At 43.7% G+C, this 20,023-nt stretch overlaps 1 protein-coding gene across 2 annotated transcripts in view; it reads left to right on the top strand.

Annotated features, from left to right (window-relative positions):
* The window catches only part of GOLM2 (golgi membrane protein 2), an 87,590-nt gene that overhangs the window by 17,675 nt on the left and 49,892 nt on the right, over positions 1-20,023 (top strand). For both annotated transcript variants that reach the window (XM_068963986.1, XM_068963985.1), the window contains exons 2-3: positions 14,350-14,404; positions 19,564-19,666. In XM_068963986.1, the coding sequence (XP_068820087.1) occupies positions 14,350-14,404; positions 19,564-19,666 (158 nt within the window). The remainder of the gene's footprint in view (positions 1-14,349; positions 14,405-19,563; positions 19,667-20,023) is intronic.

Genomic DNA, 20,023 nt, shown 5'->3' with positions numbered 1-20,023 from the left:
GCCTGTAGCTGAAAATGAGCTTTTTTTAATATGAGAAGAAATTTTAATATAAAACCTCTTGTAGTGGCATAAAATTAAATCACATTTAATTGCAGTAGAGAAAATTCCCTTCATTAATAGAACAAAATTCTATTAAATTGAAACCTTAGAAAACTGAGGATGTACTCACTCTAGGTGCTAAGAACTGAAGTGAGCTTTCTAAGACAGTTATTTCTGGAAAAATCCATGCCAGAGGACCAAGGACTAACTGTGATCAATTTTTTTTACTTGAAAATAATGAGTGTAACTGAGATAACTTTCACAGAGAGTGAGCTAAAGCCCTATTGGCCTCCTGCTAAGTAGAAGGATTACTGTTGAAAGTGAATTCCTATGGTAGCCTATGCTGGAGACAGCCTAGATATATTCCCCTTAAATCCTTTCTTATCAGGTTTTTGCCTCTGCCATCACACCAGTGTCCTTTTCAAGGTTCCAACGATTTCAGTGCTGTTTACTCCACTTGTTAATTCATACTCATCACCTTCAGTTCAGTTCAGTCGCTCAGTCATGTCCAACTCTTTGTGACGCCATGAACTGCAGCACGCCAGGCCTCCCTGTCCATCACCATCTCCCGGAGTTCACTCAGACTCACGTCCATCAAGTCCGTGATGCCATCCAGCCATCTCATCCTCGGTCGTCCCCTTCTCCTCCTGCCTCCAATCCCTCCCAGCATCAGAGTATCTCCAGTGAGTTAACTCTTCCCATGAGGTGGCCAGAGTACGGGAGTTTCAGCTTTAGCATCATTCCCTCCAAAGAACACCCAGGGCTGATCTCTTTCAGAATGGACGGGTTGGATCTCCTTGCAGTCCAAGGGACTCTCAAGAGTCTTCTCCAACACCACAGTTCAAAAGCATCAATTCTTTGGTGCTGAGCCTTCTTCACAGCCCAACTCTCACATCCATACATGACCACTGGAAAAACCATAGCCTTAACTAGACGGACCTTAGTTGGCAAAGTAATGTCTCTGCTTTTGAATATGCTGTCTAGGTTGGTCATAACTTTTCTTCCAAGGAGTAAGCGTCTTTTAATTTCATGGCTGCAATTACCATCTGCAGTGATTTTCGAGCCCCAAAAAATAAAGTCTGACACTGTCTCCACTGTTTCCCCATCTATTTTCTATGAAGTGATGGGACCGGATGCCATGATCTTCATTTTCTGAATGTTGAGCTTTAAGCCAACTTTTTCACTCTCCCCTTTCACTTTCATCAAGAGGCTTTTTAGTTCCTCTTCACTTTCTGCCATAAGGGTGGTGTCATCTGCATATCTGAGGTGATTGATATTTCTCCTGGCAGTCTTGATTCCAGCTTGTGCTTCTTCCAGCCCACCGTTTCTCATGATGAATTCTGCATAGAAGTTAAATAAGCGGGGTGACAATATACAGCCTTGACGTACTCCTTTTCCTACTTGGAACCAGTCTGTTGTTCCATGTCCAGGTCTAACTGTTGCTTCCTGATCTGCATACAGATTTCTCAAGAGGCAGGTCAGGTGGTCTGGTATTCCCATCTCTTTCCGAATTTTCCACAGTTTATTGTGATCCACACAATCAAAGGCTTTGGCATAGTCAGTAAAGCAGAAATAGATGTTTTTCTGGAACTCTCTTGCTTTTTCCATGATCCAGCGGATGTTGGCAATTTGATCTCTGGTTCCTCTGCCTTTTCTAAATCCACCTTGAACATCAGGGAGTCCACGGTTCACGTATTGCTGAAGCCTGGCTTGGAGAATTTTGAGCATTACTTCACTAGCATGTGAGATGAGTGCAATTGTGCGGTAGTTTGAGCATTCTTTGACATTGCCTTTCTTTGGGATTGGAATGAAAACTGACCTTTTCCAGTCCTGTGGCCACTGCCGAGTTTTCCAAATTTGCTGGCATATTGAGTGCAGCCCTTTCACAGCATCATCTTCCAGGATTTGAAAGAGCTCAACTAGAATTCCATCACCTCCACTAGCTTTGTTCGTAGTGATGCTTTCTAAGGCCCACTTGACTTCACATTCCAGGATGTCTGGCTTTAGATGAGTGATCACACCATCGTGATTATCTGGGTCGTGAAGATCTTTTTTGTACAGTTCTTCTGTGTATTCTTGCCACCTCTTCTTAATATCTTCTGCTTCTGTTAGGTCCAGACCATTTCTGTCCTTTATCGAGCCCATCTTTGCATGAAATGTTCCCTTGGTATCTCTAATTTTCTTGAAGAGATCTCTAGTCTTTCCCATTCTGTTGTTTTCCTCTTTTTCTTTGCATTGATTGCTGAGGAAGGCTTTCTTATCTCTCCTTGCTATTCTTTGGAACTCTGCATTCAGATGCTTATATCTTTCCTTTTCTCCTTTGCTTTTTGCCTCTCTTCTTTTCACAGCTATTTGTAAGCCCTCCCCAGACAGCCGTTTTGCTTTTTTGCATTTCTTTTCCATGGGGATGATCTTGATCCCTGTCTCCTGTACAATGTCATGAACCTCATTCCATAGTTCATCAGGCACTCTATCTATCAGATCTAGGCCCTTAAATCTATTTCTCACTTCTGTTGTATAATCATAAGGGATTTGATTGAGGTCATACCTGAATGGTCTAGTGGTTTTCCCTATTTTCTTCAGTTTGAGTCTGAATTTGGTAATAAGGAGTTCATGATCTGAGCCACAGTCAGCTCCTGGTCTTGTTTTTGCTGACTGTGTAGAGCTTCTCCATCTTTGGCTGCAAAGAATATAATCAGTCTGATTTCGGTGTTGACCATCTGGTGATGTCCATGTGTAGAGTCATCTCTTGTGTTGTTGGAAGAGGGTTTTTGCTATGACCGGTGCATTTTCTTGGCAAAAGTCTATTAGTCTTTGCCCTGCTTCATTCCACATTCCAAGGCCAAATTTGCCTGTTACTCCAGGTGTTTCTTGACTTCCTACTTTTGCATTCCAGACCCGTATAATGAAAAGGACATCTCTTTTGGGTGTTAGTTCCAGAAGGTCTTATAGGTCTTCATAGAACCATTCAACTTCAGCTTCTTTAGCGTTACTGGTTGGGGCATGGACTTGGATTACTGTGATATTGAATGGTTTGCCTTGGAGACGAACAGAGATCATTCTGTCATTTTGAGACATCACCTTACTTACCTATAAACAGCATTTGATAAGTTGGCCACTCCCTCCTCCTCTTCCTTGAATTAGGCTTTTAGGAAATCAAGCTTTTCTTCTGCATTTTATCCATTCCTTCTCTCTCTCTCTTTTTTTTTTTTCCTTTTTCTCCTCAAGGGAAATGCCCCAAGACTTAGTCCTGGGACGCCTTCCTTATCTATAGTCAGTCTCCTGGAGAGCTCCTACTGACTCTTACTTGAATACTACCTATATACTCTCTATTCAAAGAAGGCTGAGCGCCGAAGAATTGATGCTTTCGAACTGTGGTGCTGGAGAAGACTCTTGAAAGTCCCTTGAACTCTGAGGAGATCCAACCAGTCCATCCTAAAGGAAATCAGTCCTGAATATTCATTGGAAGGACTAATGCTGAAGCTCCAGTAGTTTGGCCCCCTGGTACAATGAGCTGATTGATTTGAAAAGACCCTGATGCTGGGAACAATTGCAGGCAGGAAGAGAAGGGGGCAATAGAGAATGAGATGGTTGAATGACATCAGCAAATGAGTCATGAGTTTGAGCAAACTCCAGGAACTCGTGAGGGACAGGGAAGCCTGGTATGCTGCAGTCTGTGGGGTTGCAAGCTGTTGAACACTACTTAGCAACTAAATGACCGCAAACTGTTCTCCTGAATTCTAGGCTTGATATCTCTAGATATCCCTTGATATCATCTTGAACTCCCTACTCATTTTCTCTTGAACGGCAACTGGGGTTTTGGACTTAACCTGTCCAAAGCCAAACCCCTGGTATTTCCCCAATCCTAGAACGTCTACTCACAGCCATTCCTGAAGAAGTTGGTGGTGACCCCTCCCTTTATCAGGCCGCAAACTTTGGAGTTGTTCTTGACTCCTTCTTTCTCATCCCTACTTCCAGCTCATCAGCAAATTCTGTTCGCTTAGCTTCACAATCCATATATCCAGAGCCCAGACAGTTCTCCTGACCCCCATTACTACCATCTGCTGATATGAACGGACATAGGAAAGAGGAATCGAGTCATTATAGATGGTTAGGACTAACTTGACCATGTCAAAGAGACCATTTCTGATAGCTGGATAGAGAGAGTGGTGCCCACTTTGTGGAAGGCGCTGGGTCTTCAGTGTCAGAGGCTTATATTCTGCGCACTAGGGGTGAAAGTGTTCTGCTGTTGGGCCCTGACTAGTGGAAAGACTTAGTGGAAAATACAGTTTTTCCAAAGATGTTTCTCGCTACTGTTAGGAAATAAAATTGGGAAGAGACAAACGATAGATGAGATATCTTCCTTTATGTATGCGGTAATAATGTTGAGCTTACGTTCTAGGACAGCTGCGTGAAAACGGTCCCTGTAGGTGGTTGGTGTGAGCATAGAGTAAGTTAAGGGTCAGATCTGAGGGACAGTGCAGAAGAACTGGCAGGACTTGCTGATAATTTTTATTTATTTAATTTATTATGTTTGGCCATGCCACACAGCTTATGGAGTCTTAGTTCCCCGACCAGGGATCGAACATGGGCCCATGGCAGTGAAAGCAGTGAATCTTAACCAGGGGACCATCAGGGAACCCCCACACTTGGTGCCAGCTTGTGTCATATAGGTGCAGGCACTGATGGACTGGTGAGCAGGATGAGAAGAGATAAGAGGCAGGAAAGCCAAAGGACGAAGAAGCCCCTGAAAGGAATGGGAAGGTTGAGGAAGGGCGCTAACTTGTGGAGAAACCTCTCACTTTTTTTTTTATATTCAAGTTTCAGGGATTAGTGAAATGTGCAAATGGAAATGCCTGATGGGCTCGACGTTAAGAAGGAGACTTTAGCTCTCCTGCTTTCCAGTGTGGGCTGCCTTGCTTTCCCTTCCGGATCGGCCTTGTATTCCTTGCCCACCTCTCATCCTCTCCTTCCCTCTCTTAGTCCTTCATCTGCACCCTCTGGTGCTCAGTCGTGTCCGACCATGGATGGCAGCTGCCAGGCTCCTCTGTCCGTGGGATTCTCCAGAAAGAACACTGGAGTGGGTTGCCATGCCCTTCTCCAGGGGATCTTCCCGACCAGGGATGGACTAGTGTCCCTTATGCCTCCTGCTTTCACAGGTGGGTTCTTTACCGCTGGCGCTCCCTGGGAAGCCCTTGGCACCCTCTGATGTGGCTTAAAATTGATATTCAGCGTGCCCTTTGTGGGTCGATTGGAGGCATTGCCCGGTGTCGAGCAGCCCGCCGTCTGAAACGTGGTGGCTTTGGTAAAAATGGGTGGTGAATTGTGCTGCCTGTGATTACTTATGCCTGGAAGCGATTCCTGTCGTTTCCTCACATTTCATTATGCTTGCAGGCTCAGTTGTGCCCGACTCTTTGCGACCCGTGGACTGCAGCCCGCCAGGCTCCTCTGTCCGCGGACTTCTCCAGTCGAGAATACTGGAGTGGGTTGACATCCACTTCTTCAGAGGATCTTCCCGACCCAGGGATCAAACCCGGATCTCTGCCTTGTGGCAGGTTCTTTACTGTCTGAGCCTCCAGGAACGCCCTCGTTGTCCCCCTCCTAACCCAGTTTCGAAAGAATCGGGGAGGAGCAGTCCTACAGAGTACCTGGGGTGAGAGTTAGAAACCTTGCCCTTCACTACGAAGCGCCCCAGCAGCAGCAGCAGCAGCAGTGAGCACAGACAGCCTGACCATTATTTCATTCTAGCATGAACCTGACCTAAGATTTCAAATCCTCGAAAGTTTAGAAACTTCAAACGTGTGTATTCTTGGGAGAATATATTAAAAAAAAAGATTAGAACTGCCAAACAAACGATCCTTGTTTTTCAGTTTCACCCAGAGTGCTGATCCTTTTCCCTCCCTTTCCAGGATGCTTGTTTACTCTTTCCTTTCCCCTCTATGCAGCTGAGATTCCATGGTCTACTGTTTTAGTGTCTTGCCATTTTTCTTTTACATGTCTATTTCAAGCGCAGCTGGAGAAATTCTTATAACCAGACTGGTACTTACAGAAATTTAATCAGCTGCCTCAGGTGGGTTTTCAGCAGCACCTTACAAATTATGTATCTCTAGTCAACCCACTCATTCCAACAGCTTTCCAACTTCTGCCCTCCTCAGACCCTGAGTCTCTTTAAATTGCTCTTCTCCTTGACCTCAACAGATAATCTTGTTTCCTGCTCGACCAAGAACTGAACAGGAGCTACGGCACTAACAAATCTGCAGGCGCACCTCCATCTCCACCCACATGCCTTTCCTCCTGTTAGAATAAAAGAGGACCAGCCTCTCCGCCTGCTCCAGGGATCCAGTCTCCTCTACATTTGTCGAAGACCCTTTTCTGTTACTGGTCCAGTCTCCCTGTCACGCTCAACCCCTTTATCTGTTCTTGTTCCTCGGCACTTAAAACACACTTGAGTCTTTCCTCCCCTCCCCAGTCACGCTTCTTGAACAGAAGATCGTCTCTGCTCACATCTGCACTTTTCTCCTCCTGCTCCTAACATCTCGGCGTCTTCGCCCAGCGCTGCGCTCTTGCCCTGCGTGGCGCGGGCGGTCCTGTTTTCCTCGCCTCGGCTCTTAGTCTCCTTTGCTGGCTTCTCTCCTGTTAAGTATTAAAGGTCATAGTTTTATATTTGAGATCCTCTTCTCTTACTCTGTCCTTTTCTGAAGTACTCATGTCTGTGCAGAAAACTTCAGTTATGCTGATGACTCCAAAATGTTTATCCTTTATCCAGACCTCTCTCCTGTTTCTTGTATATTGCTAAATTTCTAGGCCTTCTACAGTGTCGTTCACTTATTAGGTATTCAGTTAATGCTTTCCTTAAGACTGCCTGACAGAACGAATGAATAAACAAACTTCAATGATTCTTTGTGACCAAAACCAAATCCTTCATATCCTCAGGCCTAGCACATAGTGGATGCTCAGTAAATGGTTTATCAATGACTTATCAAAAAATGAATGAGTAAATAAAAACCTTTGTAATGATTCATTATAGCCAACCAAGACCAAAGACCTTGCTTATCTTATTCTCTTCAAAAATGTAACTGAGTATAGCTTAAACTAAAACTTGCTTCATGAGAGATTCATTCTTTAACAGATCAAGTATCAATAAAAGTTGCAGGTGTGTTTGGAATGTTGACTGGATTATATGTGTGCAGTGTATGAGGAATAAGAAATTGAAAGGTTATAGGTCCCTACTAACTGTCGATCTGGTGCAGGTGTGCTGGTCACGAGCACAGGCTTTGGTTTGGGACCACGAGGAAGAATGCTCAGAACCTTCTGTAGTCGTGTGATGCATCTGTGACGTGCAGAACCCACCTCAGAGGACTAACCGCAGTAATACTTGTATTGTTGCATTTAGCTTGGCACAAGGCCTGGCACAGAATAAGTGTTTAGTACTTATTATTATTAATTGTCCATTTTGATCCAGTTCCTATAGGTGCCAGTCAAAGACATACAGTAGATGAGTAACTGCTGAATATGGTTATTTATCAGAATCACTTTAGCTTTAAAAAAAAAAAAAAAAGACTCTGGGGCCCATCCCCAGGCTGCTGAGTCAGACCGGAGGTGGGGAGGGGGGAGTGGAGTAGGGGAGGGGAGGCAAGGGTATGTATTTCTTAAAGCTCCCCAGGAGATTGTGAGCATCAGTCAGGTTTGGCAGTTATAATACTGAAGATAGAATTGTTTCTAGAAATCATCTGAGTATGAGATATAATCAGGAAAAATGGTTCCAGTGTGAAGGAAAAGGAGCCAGAAATGACATCTCTAAAAAGCCGCTTGTCTGTAGCCTTTGGGATCAGTGGTCATATAGTTGAGCTGATTTGCCTGAGAACAGGTCATAATGAGAGTGAAGCAGGCACAGCTGAGCCATTTTCAAGGCCCCAGAATGAAAAGAAAAGCAGAGCAGGTGAGCTGTTAACAGCTGCCAGAATTCATCCAGAGTGGCCGTGTGGGGTGGGGAGGCATTAAGAGAGCTTCAGCAGGAGATGGTAGAGATATAAAGATTAAGCTTTAGGGATTAGAGGAAGAAAGATTAGAGGGAAATGGATGGAGTAGCTGGGGTGAGCAAGAAATGCTATAAGAAAATAGGAGAAGATAATTCTTACTGGAAAAAGAGATAAAGAACACATGCCTCAGAAGAAGAAGGGGAAAAAAGTCTTAGGAAGAATCCTAAACACATTTTGAGAGATTAACATGGAAAAGGCCAAAGGGAGCATGGAGAAACGACCGATTTGTAAGTGCACTCCAGATGCCAGACACACCAGTTCTACAGGAGGAGAGAGGTGCCGCGAAGCCTAACCAAGGCAGTGAAGCTGATAACAAAGGGAAATAAACGAGGGCGTTCAGAAGTACTGAAGGATAATTAGAATTATACAAGTGGGGATGAAGTCCAGCTCAGGGTAGGAAAGCAAATAGCACAGAGAAACGGAACACTGAAGTCTAAGGAGGCTTCCAGCGGACACTGCCGCTGTTCACCGGGGTCGGGCCGCGCGCCCGACATGGGCAGGGGATGCCCCGCGGAACAGCTTCTGTTCTCGTGGATGCGCGTTTCTGATAAACCTTGGGGGCAGAAAGAGACAAAGTGACGCTGGTTAGGGACCGGACTGCCTGTGATCTGAGGGAATGCTTTGGTTTTTAAAAGACGGAATGTGAGGCTTTCCCCAGCAGAGCCTGAAGCCTGCCCGGCATTCTGAGCACTGTGGGAGTCTGGAGGGGCTGTCAAGTCTGGGTTGGAGCCTCTCTGGCCACAGGTGTAAGTTAGACGTTTGTGAATGCATGTGTGTGCGTGTGTCTGTCTACACACACCTGCCTCTCATCCCCAAAGAAATTTAAAAAAGAAAATGATTATTTGGTGTCTTTCTTTCATATTGTAAATAACGATGTTGTGGGAAAAATCTGAAAGTAACCAAAAAGAACCCAAGAAGCCAGACAGTGAAAATCCATTTATAAAATAAGAATTAAATAATACTTCTTAAGGTTTAGACACTGTTACTGGTCTAAAATATATTTAGAAAGAAAAGTCATCCCACAGTACCGAAGGGATTGGTTCCAGAAGCCCCTGTGCAGAGATGGATGCTCAAATTCTTTATATAAAATGGTGGGTGCAGAGGACCATCTGTATTTTATAGCGTCACCAGGTCAACAGAATATATGGCAAAGGGAAATACCTTTTTTCCAATCATGCAGTGGTGAGAACTCAAATTAATTTCTCAACAGCTGAGAGGTTTTGATAGAGTCATTTCAAAGATAAACAAATTCCTGTTGGAACACAAGGAAATTAAAACTATGAGGAGAAATAATCAGTTTCCTGTTGAAGGTGAGGAGGTGGTGGAAGCATTAAAAGAAGGGAAGGCTCCCAGAGGGTTAAAGACCAAAGAAGTTAAAGGACTGAAGAGACCTATCTGTACGCAGAAATGATTGATGAAAAGCAGAACAGTAAAGAAAAACAGGTTGAAGACGCTGAGGGAAACATTAGAAATCAGAAACCAAGCGGGAGAAGGCTTTACGCAGACCCAGGATGGCAGAAATGCAAGGTTGCATACTCGGATTTTGCAAAAACAAAGGAGTGAGTGCATAGTAGGTAAGGAACACATTCAGATTGCCTTAAAAAGGGTAAGACTGAAAGTTAGGAGAATTTTTTGTCAAACTGTTTCAGGAGCTACATAAGGATTTGGGGGATTGCGTTGTGTATGTGGAGAGAAGAGGTATCAGATGCCCGTGGTAGTGCAGTGTCAAAAACACGAACAGATAATTTAGTAGCAGACATCTAGACTCTGAAACTAAACAACAAAATAAAAGTGCTGTAGAAGGGAGAGAGCTTCTGGGTCTAATGATCTACCGGAGGCCTCTGAGTGGACCTTTGGCAGCTCTGCTCAGAGGCACGTGGAAGGCGAGGTGAGCAGCGCTGTGGAGCTGGCGGGGACAGAAAGTGAGATCAGCTGGGAACTGGTGCCTGCTGCTAGCACTAAACGCTGAGGATAAGACGTTCGTGGGAATCCTGCTGCAGAGACCGAGAGGGACAGTGGAGAACATGAGATGTGCCGTAGAGGGGGTCTGAGAAGCTAACTGGAAAATCTTTACCCGGCCAGAGAATGAGGTGGGAAATAAGTTCATTCTGTTTGAATTAAGAAAGGCTTTTATTTAGACAGGCTGTGGTTTTCTCTTTAATTGTTCCAGAGCAGCTTTTGAAATAAGAGGACTGTATACATGAGCCGTTGGGATCAGCGTCTCCATCCTCAATTAAAAAGGTTGACGAGAAAATTAAACTGATAAGAATAAAGCAGCACTGCTCATAATATCCTTTAGTACTTTCATAGTCTATAGAGTGAATTTCCTCTTCTCCATTAAAAATTTTTTTAAGAGTTTTAGAATATGAAAGAGACAGTCCAGGAAGCTGAGGTCCCTCATAGGCTGGTATTCAAAAATAGCATCTCTCTAGCTGTTTCAAGAGTACAATTTAAAAGAGAATACAGAGAAGCCGGAATAGCATCATAAAAATGAATTAAAAAAACCAAAGAAATGAAAACTTGTTGTAAACAAAATGAGGGATAGCTGTGGTCTTTGGAGGGGTAAAGAATGCAAAAGGAAACTGCATCATGGAAATACAGTAACCCGCGTATCCACAGGGAAGGTATCCCTAGAACTGCCCGTGTATACCTGAAACCACAGGTAGCCTAAACCCCTAGATTCGGACACGACTGAGCAACTTCGCTGTACACACATACATACCTATGATAAAGTTTAATTTCTAAATTAGGCCAGTAAGAAATTAGCAGCAACAATAATAAAATAGGACAGTTACAACAATATCCTGAAATCAGAGTTACATGAATGTGTTCTCTCCCTCCCAGAATGTCTCTCACCTGACTCACCTTGTGATGATGTGCGGTGAGGAAATGGCGCAGCGTTAGGCTGCTCTTGGCCTTCTGGCGATAGGTCAGGAGGAGGAGCGCTTGCTCTGGGTGATCTCGGCTCGTCGAGCCGTGGTGCTGTGAGTCGGCTGTTAGCAGCAGGCGATGATGATGGTTAGGGATCCCAGGCGCAACAGACCGTGTCAGCCCGGATTCCACCACGTTACTCGTAACAGCACGTAGTTTAAAGCTTGAGAATTGTTTCTTTCCTCAATTTTCAGGCCACAGTTGACTGCTGGTAACTGGAACCACAGAAAGCAAAATCACAGATTGGAGGGGGGCTACTGGAAAAGAAGTGGGAAGAAAATAGACAGAGACTAACTAGAAGTTGTTAGGGAGCAGCCCTTCGATCGCAGACCACACAGCTGTTGGTGTCAGCTTTTCCTGCTGTCTCTTGCAGCTTTTCATCAGTGAGCTCATTCCCATGGTTTCCATTGCCATTTGTCTGCTGCTGCTGCTAAGTCACTTCAGTCGTGTCCAACTCTGTGCGACCCCATAGGCAGCAGCCCACCAGGCTCCCCCGTCCCTGGGATTCTCCAGGCAAGAGCACTGGAGTGGGTTGCCATTTCCTTCTCCAATGCATGAAAGTGAAAAGTGAAAGTGAAGTTGCTCAGTCGTGTCTGACTCTTAGCGACCCCATGGGCTGCAGTCCACCAGGCTCCTCCATCCATGGGATTTTCCAGGCAAGAGTACTGGAGTGGGGTGCCATTGCCTTCTCCTATTTGTATGCTGCTGCTGCTGCTGCTAAGTCACTTCAGTCATGTCCGACTCTGTGCGACCCCATGGATGGCAGCCCACCAGGCTCCCCCGTCCCTGGGATTCTCCAGGCAAGAACACTGGAGTGGGTTGCCATTTCCTTCCCCAGTGCATGAAAGTGAAAAGCAAAAGTGAATTGCTAGTAACTCTCAAATCATTTCAGTTCAGTCACTCAGCTGTGTCCATCTCTGTGACCCCAAGGACTGCAGCACGCCAGGCCTCCCTGTCCATCACCAACTCCCGGAGTTCACTCAAACTCGGGTCCATCGAGTCGGTGATGCCATCCAGCCATCTCATCCTCTGTTGTCCCCTTCTCCTCCTGCCTTCAATCTTTCCCAGCATCAGGGTCTTTTCAAATGAGTCAGCTCTTCGCATCAGGTGGCCAAAGTATTGGAGCTTCAGCTTCAGCATCAGTCCTTCCAGTGAATATTCAGGACTGATTTCCTTTAGGATGGACTGGTTGGATCTCCTTGCAGCCCAAGGGACTCTCAAGAGTCTTCTCCAACACCACAGGTCAAAAGCATCAATTCTTCAGCACTCAGCCTTCTTCACAGTCCAACTCTCACATCCATACATGACCACAGGAAAAACCATAGCCTTGACTAGACGGACCTTTGTTGACAGAGTGATGTCTCTGCTTTTTAATATGCGGTCCAGGTTGGTCGTGGCTCTTCGGTCAACTCCACGCTCCCAGACCCAGCTCCCTATGAAAGATCTCCTCTTGGCTGTGTCACGAGTGCCTCAGGTTCACTGGATTCAGACCTGAAGCAACGCCGTCTCCCCACGGCTCCCTCCCATTGCAGGCCTGCTCCCCCCGTGTTTCCCTGAGGTGGAGGGCTGCAGTCTCACTCCCCTTAGTCCCCTCCGTCTAGAAACTGAGACGTGACCCAAAGGTTCCCTCTTCACTCCTCAGTCTAATCAGTCAGTCAGACTATCCGTTGTTCCCCTTTGATCTCTCCCACATATATTTGTCTCTTGTCCTCATCCCGTCAGTTCGGACTAGGGGTTGGCAAACTTTTTCTATAAAGGGCCAGCTGGTAAATACTTGGACCTCCCAGGTGGCTCAGCAGTAAAGAATCCACCTGCAGTGTAGGGGCCGCAGGAGAAGTGGGTCTGATCCCTGGGTTGGGAAGATCCCCGGGAACCCAGTATTCTGGCTGGAGACTTCCATGGACTGTATAGTCTGTGGGGTTGCGAAGAGTCGGACATGACTGAGCGACTAAGCGTGGAATATTATTCAGCAATAGAGAGAAGTGAAATATTGATGTGTGCCAAGTTGCTTCAGTTGTGTCTGACTCTGCAACCCCATAGACTGTAGCCCACCAGGCTTCTCTGTCCATGGGGTTTTCCATGGGGTCCTCCAGGCAAGAACACTGGAGCGGGCTGCCGTTTCCTCCTCCAGGGGTCTTCCCTGCCCAGGGATCCACCCCGTCTCCTCTGTCTCCTGCACTGGCAGGCAGGAAGCCCAGGCACATTCTGCAGATTGAAAAGAGCCTCAGAAGGTCACATACCACTTGATTATATTTATACAACATTCTTGAAGTGATAAAATTACAGAGATGGGGAACAAACTGGTGGTTACCTGGGATCAGGAATAGTGGGGAAGCAGGATAGGTTTGAGTGTAAAGGATAGCATGAGGGAGATATTTGTGATGACAGCAGAGTTCTGTATCTTGAGTCTGGTGGTGTTTCCACGAATCTATACGTATGATAAGACAGCGTAGAGCTGTACCTGTTGGGTCAGTGTCAGTTTCCTGGTTTTGAAGTTGTGATGTACCCACTGGGGGAAATTGTGTGAAGGGTATATGGGACTTCTCTGTACTATCTTTGCAATTTCCTATGACCCTAAAATTATTTCAAGATGAAAAATTAAAAATTTTTTTTCTTTAGAGATTTAAGTGGTATGTAGCATAATCATTTGCCACTCATCGTACTGCATTTGATCAACGTAAATCAATCTATGCCTTTCAAAATAATGTCACTGTTAAGATTGACAAGAGAACTGTTTGTAGTGATACTGTAGTTGGACTTACAGTTAGCTGAAACCTGTTTAAACAAGAACTGAGTCACTGTAGTTCGTTGCTTGATATCCTGTCTGGGACATGCCTTGTCTTAATTCTTGAATTAAGAGGTAAGGCTTAGTCTGAGCCGTGTCTGGGTGTGCTTTCAGTTCCTGGCCCTCCTGTGTGCTGGCTTCTAGAGGACAGCGACTGCAGCAGAGAGCCCTGTATAATATCTGTCCTCTTGGGGGAGCTTGATGAACAATAAGTACTTCCGACTTGGCATTAATTCTTTTCTTGATATAGAGTTGAAAATCTTCTGGTAAGATTTTGGAAAAAAATCTGATTTTTTTTTTTCAAAAAAGCAATATTCACCTCAAACTTTCAAACAGTGTTGCACTATATATTAAGTTAAATGAATATTCTTATGCAAATTTAAAATGAATATTACAAAATCAGAACTTACAATTCTCTTTGGAAAATGTGGCATACGTAACTTAAATATTTTTCTTTTGTACTTATTATCAAGCTCAAAGTGAATATGAGGGGGAAAAGGTAAATATGAGCAAAACTACCTATTCTTTAGTAAAATTAAGACAATTTTTTTTCAGGTTAAACTGCAGAACAACATATCATATCAGATGGCAGACATACATCATTTAAAGGGTAAGAAACTTACTTACAAATTACAGTTCACTAAATGTTTAAAATCCTGAAGAATTAAGAAATCCTCAACTCAGACAGCTAAATGAAATAGAGTTTTGAACAAAGCTCCTCTGATGGCAAAACGTTTCCTTTTGTCTTAAGAGATAATAAAAAATTTTTAATGTTGTTTTATATATAATAAGTACAAGTTAAAATTTGAGGTCTGCATTTTATTCTTGTGCTGTGGAGAGATTTCATACAATGAAATGGTAAAAGAATCTTTAAAGAAAATTGCGGTGTCGCTTCGGAGACTGTCAGCTTGCGAGGGAAAGGGTTAGGAGCGATCCCTCTGTACTGTGTCCAGCCTGCTGAAATAGTCCACTCGGTTCTGGGAGTGCTTTGGGCAGGTCCCCAAGCTCAGTAGTTTAGATTCCCTGGGACCAAGGAAGCCTGGAACGGAAATCAGGGAGCCTGGAGGGGGACTGGACAGATGAGCAGTGTGTCTGCTTCATTCCGATGAAGTGGCTGTTGCCCTCCAGTCGCTAAGCCGAGTGTGGCTCCTCAGGACCCGATGGGCTGCGGCACGCCGGGCTCCTCTGCCCTCCACCGCCTCCCGGAGCTTTGCTCAAGCCGTGTCCGTTGAGTTGGTGATGCTGTCTAACCATCCGCCGCCCTCTTCTCCTCTTGCCTTCAGTCTTTCCCAGCATCAGGGTCTTTTCCCACTGAGGCCGCTCTTCACATCAGGTGGCCAAAGTATTGGCGCTTCAGCGTCAGTCCTTCCAGTGAATATTGGGGTTGGTGCGGTGATAGGAGATGTCTAAAGCTTTTATGAAAAATAATAGTTAGAACAAGCTCTATACCCTGCTCGCGTTACTTCATGCTATCCCTGGCCTTTGGAGCTTGGGGTCTAAGGACTATCCCTCTTTTCCTTCACACCCTCTGATTACAACACTATGTATTTTAAAACTTTGCATGCAGTTTCTCTGAATTTATCCATGTGGGTAGTACTTGCTCTCTGATTTCATAAATTTTTCTTTATAACCGTTTTGAACCTCTGTAGGATTAGGTAATGTGTTGTTAACACTCCCTTGAGGAAGCCAGCCTGCGCTGGCTAATTCATGCAAGCTTTGGCCCTCACCAGGCAGAACCGCTAGGGGCAGCCTCAGTGGCTCACAGCCCAGACGCGGGGCCACTCCCGGCGCACGGTCTCGGATTTGAGCCGCTTGGGTCTTCTGTTAGGAGCTCGCCCGGCGGCCACGGCTGTCTCTGTGGCATCTGTGCCGCGCTCGCCCCTGTTTGGCTCACAGGCGTGTGCAGGATGGCGCAGAAGGCGGCACCCCACCAGTGCTGCTGGCAGCTCGCACTTTGTGCAAATGATTCTGCTTGTCATCAGAGCGATTTCTCACTAAATAGTGATGGACTAGGGCTTTCCTTGTATATGTCGGAGAAAATGACAGCCCGTGTTACTGAGTAAAAATCTTTACCGCACTGTGTGTGTCCAGAGTTGAAGTAAGTCTTGAGATGTTTTGAAATTTAGGTGATAGACTTTAGCGAAGAAAAAAGATTTGATTTGAGCTCATAACTGTGCAACTTTTGGACTCGTGAGATTGAGTTTCATTCATGTGACTTTTGCACCTTAGGAACTATTTCTACTGAAACTAACTTCTTGACAAGTTGACAGTATAATCCATATTTGCCTGTTTTCATTGCCATTAATGTCAGTTATATTGGAGTTAATACACATCAGATTCTTTTTAAAAAAAACCCTTATGATAATTAATATTTTCTTGGAAATAAAAAGATTGGAGTTGTTTTTAGTGCCTGAGAAAGTAAATTAACATCCTAGTGTACATTGATTTATTTAGAATAACTTACCCTTTTTTATGCCTATCACTGAAAGAAAATTTGAAATAAAAATGTTTGGAAAGTAAGTTGTGTTTTTTTTTTGGCTTTAAAAGCTCATCCTAGGCAACCCCTTTCTCAACCATATCCCTAATCTTTTGAAGTTAAGTTGAGGGACTATGGCCATGCCCTCTATAGCACGCGCTGCTGTTGCTGTTATTGCTCGTCTGGACAGTCAGCCTTGGGTCTGACGCTCTTTAAGTTACGCGGAGCATTCTGCTGTGCTGACCTTGAGCAGCCTACCAGACAGAGTATCTTTGGGTTCAAAATAAAACACATGGCACTCAGCTGGAAGTAAAACTGATACAGAAAACTTCCATCTTTACTTTTGCTTTTTGGTCTATTTATACCCCACCCCACCCCCGCTCTTCCTTGGCCTTGCCATGTGGCTTGTGTGATATCAGTTTCCTGACCAGGGACTGAACCTGGGCCACAGCAGTGAGACTGTAGAACCCTAACCACTAGACCCCCAGGCAGCTCTACTGTTACCCCTTTCAAGTCTTTATTTTAAACTATTCAAAGCACCATCAGCTCCATGCTTTATATTCCTTTCCCTGTATTCAGACGGGTTCAGTTCAGTTCAGTTCAGTCGCTCAGTCGTGTCCGACTCTTTGCAATCCCATGAACTGCAGCACACCAGGCCTCCCCGTCCATCACCAGCTCCTAGAGTCCACCCAAACCCATGTCCACTGAGTCGGTGATGCCATCCAACCATCTCATCCTGTCTTCCCCTTCTCCTCTTGCCCTCAGTGTTTCCCAGCATCAGGGTCTTTTCAAATGAGTCAGCTCTCTGCATCAGGTGGCCAAAGTATTGGAGTTTCAGCTTCCACATCAGTCCTACCAATGAACACCCAGGACTGATCTCCTTTAGGATGGACTGGTTGGATCTCCTTGCAGTCCAAGGGACTCTCAAGAGTCTTCTCCAACACCACAGTTTAAAAGCATCAGTTCTTTGGCGCTCAGCTTTCTTTATGGTCCAGCTCTCACATCTGTACATGACCACTGGAAAAACCATACCCTTAGAACCTGGTACTTTACATGCACTGAAATTAATACTGGTTTTTTTTTTTTTTGTCAATTGAATTTTAAGCCTTTTATCTCCATTTAAAAATGGAAGACTTTATTTCCTGATAAAGATATTTCAAATACTGTTAGTGAGAAGCATTTTGGGGAAGCAGAGAAGCAATTTCAAATCTAGAAATCATACATGCCTCACGTTCATTCTGAAGGTAAACTTAGCTGTTTAGTGAGTTTATTGTATAGGGAAAAGAAGCCTGAAGGGGTCTTGTAGATCAGCAGTTGAGATCCATTACCCTTCTGGTTTGACTTTTTTTTTTTAATTGAAGTAACTTTTCAGTTCTGGAATCTTTGCTCGTTAACTCTGTCTATAAGCTACGAAACTTTTTGTCACTGCCTTCTGCCAGGATCTCATTGTTCTTTAGAATCAACATCCGTAGCTGAGGGTTCTGCTCCCTCTTGCCCTCTGCTTCTTAGTAGGTGGGACTAGGGAGCAGGTGACAAGCTGAGTATGTGTTTCATGGATACCTGGCCTCATTTGTTACTTTTATCTGAGGTAGGGGACGTGACTGGAAACTACAGAGATCAACCATGTTTGCATATTGTAGAGTTAATAGAGCAGGTGGAGAAATTTAAAATGTGACTTGGGCTAAACTCACAGAGACAGGGAGTAGAATGGTGGTTCCAGGGTTTGGGAGATGTGTGGGGAACATGAGGTGTTGGCTGAAGGGTACAAACTGTTGGTTACAAGACGAGTAAGGTTTGGTGATCTGTGATGATTACAGTTAACAATATTGTGCTGTAACAACGCTGTATTATATACTTGGAAGTTGCTGAAAGAGTAGGTCCCAAATGTTCTCACCACACACAAAAAATGGTAGTTATGTGAGACGGTGGAGGTGTTGGCTGATGTGATGGGGTAGTCATTTTACAGCGTGTTGGTGAATCAAATCAGCATGTATGCCGTGAACTCACATAGTGTTATACCTTAATTAAAGTTTTAAAATAATAAAAAATGTGGCTTGAATAGGCAAGCATAATTATCAACTACAAGCATTTTATGTAAATCATTTACATTTCATATTTGATTATTAATCCTATACAATAGCTATTACATGCATATTGTTAAACTTTATATACCTCATCAAGCATTCATGTGACTTGAACATTTTTATTTGTTATTGTTACTGTAGTTATGATTCCACAATAAAAGTTGTAGAGAAAAAAAATGCGCTCAGAATCCCACCACTAAGCTTAATCACTGATAGCATTTTGATGTAATTTTATTCTTATTTTTTACATGGATATATTTATATTAAAAGTTTATGTTTATATCTGCTTTTTAAAAACTTACAAGGATTTCTGGGCGCCTTTAAAGTAATAAGACTAATTTGTTAAGCCTTCTTTGAAAAGCAGATGTTATAATATTGGCATATTATAGTTAGAAATTATATTTTAGTCTTAATAAGTAGATGTTGCTTATATAGAATAGACCTCTGTTCCCATTTATGAAAATCAAGACTCTCTTAATTACTGCTTTTGCTTAACTGATAAGGCTGTTGGCAGATTTTCTCTTCCTTGGCTGGATTTTTTTTTTGTAGGATTCGATGGAGCAACTCTAGAAAACGTGAGGCCAGTGGTTATAGATTAAATGTTCACAAACGAGCATCTGGCTCAGCTTTTAATTTACTATCCAGTTTGAAATGTCATATTATTCATTACAACTAAAACATTTAGCTCTGGTCCAGAGATTATAAGCTTTGTAAATGGAATCTTGGTGTATGTGGATGTAATTCAGTAGCAGAACTGGAAGTCAGATCTAAAGAGATTGGTCCCTAAGTTGGGAATCAAATGTGATTTTAAAATGAATTCTGCATCCATAGCCAACACATCTAAAAAATATGATTTCCCCCCTACTTTCTAAAGCAGTTAGGGTTAGAAAGAGAGGCAGCTCTTCATGGTCTGCTTCCACAGCTTAGCATATGGTCTATATAATGGGTAAAGATGTATAATTTTTAAATATTTCTGATTGATGTGAAAGCCACTGAGGCTGTCTTGTTTTAAAAATAAATTTTATTGTCTATACATGTGTACGAAAGGCAATTAAATATGGTACTAGTCACGTAATTTAGCTTCTCGAGAGGATGAGTGCATAAATTGGGCCTGTATGTGGTTTAGGAGCCCCACCCCTTCTTAACGGGAAGTGGTAGAGCGAGGAGACTTCATTCCTGCGCTTTGTTTTGTTTGCGTTCTGTGGATAGAGCAACTCGCTGAGCTTCGTCAGGAGTTTCTTCGACAGGAAGACCAACTTCAAGACTACAGGAAGAACAATACTTACCTTGTGAAGAGGTTAGAGTATGAGAGGTAAGATTCTGCCTGCAGTAAGTACCTATGAATCTTGAATATTTGTCCAACATTCAGGCAATTCATTTCCTTTCTAGAGTCTGTTTTTCTTCTCTTCTTTCATTTTACTAAGTCTTTTAAATTCCTTTTCTAAAAAAACAATAATAAATTCCTTTTCTGTTGTCTTTGTATGTGTCTGTGAAATCTGTTTTCTTTTATTTTGATAGCTTGAAGAACATGAAAATATCTCATACAAGTCATGTTGAATCTACCCTTGTAGACATTGTAAGACATTGTAGACATTGTAAGACAGAAAATCATGTAAGAAATCTGTTTTACAGTAAAAGGTATTTTTTAGGTCTGCATACCAAAAATTAG

The sequence above is a fragment of the Capricornis sumatraensis genome, chromosome 2 (assembly GCF_032405125.1).
Source record: "Capricornis sumatraensis isolate serow.1 chromosome 2, serow.2, whole genome shotgun sequence".
Lineage (NCBI taxonomy): Eukaryota > Metazoa > Chordata > Mammalia > Artiodactyla > Bovidae > Capricornis > Capricornis sumatraensis.
The sequence above is the reverse complement of the archived record's forward strand: the minus strand, read 5'-3'. Positions and strand labels throughout refer to the sequence as shown.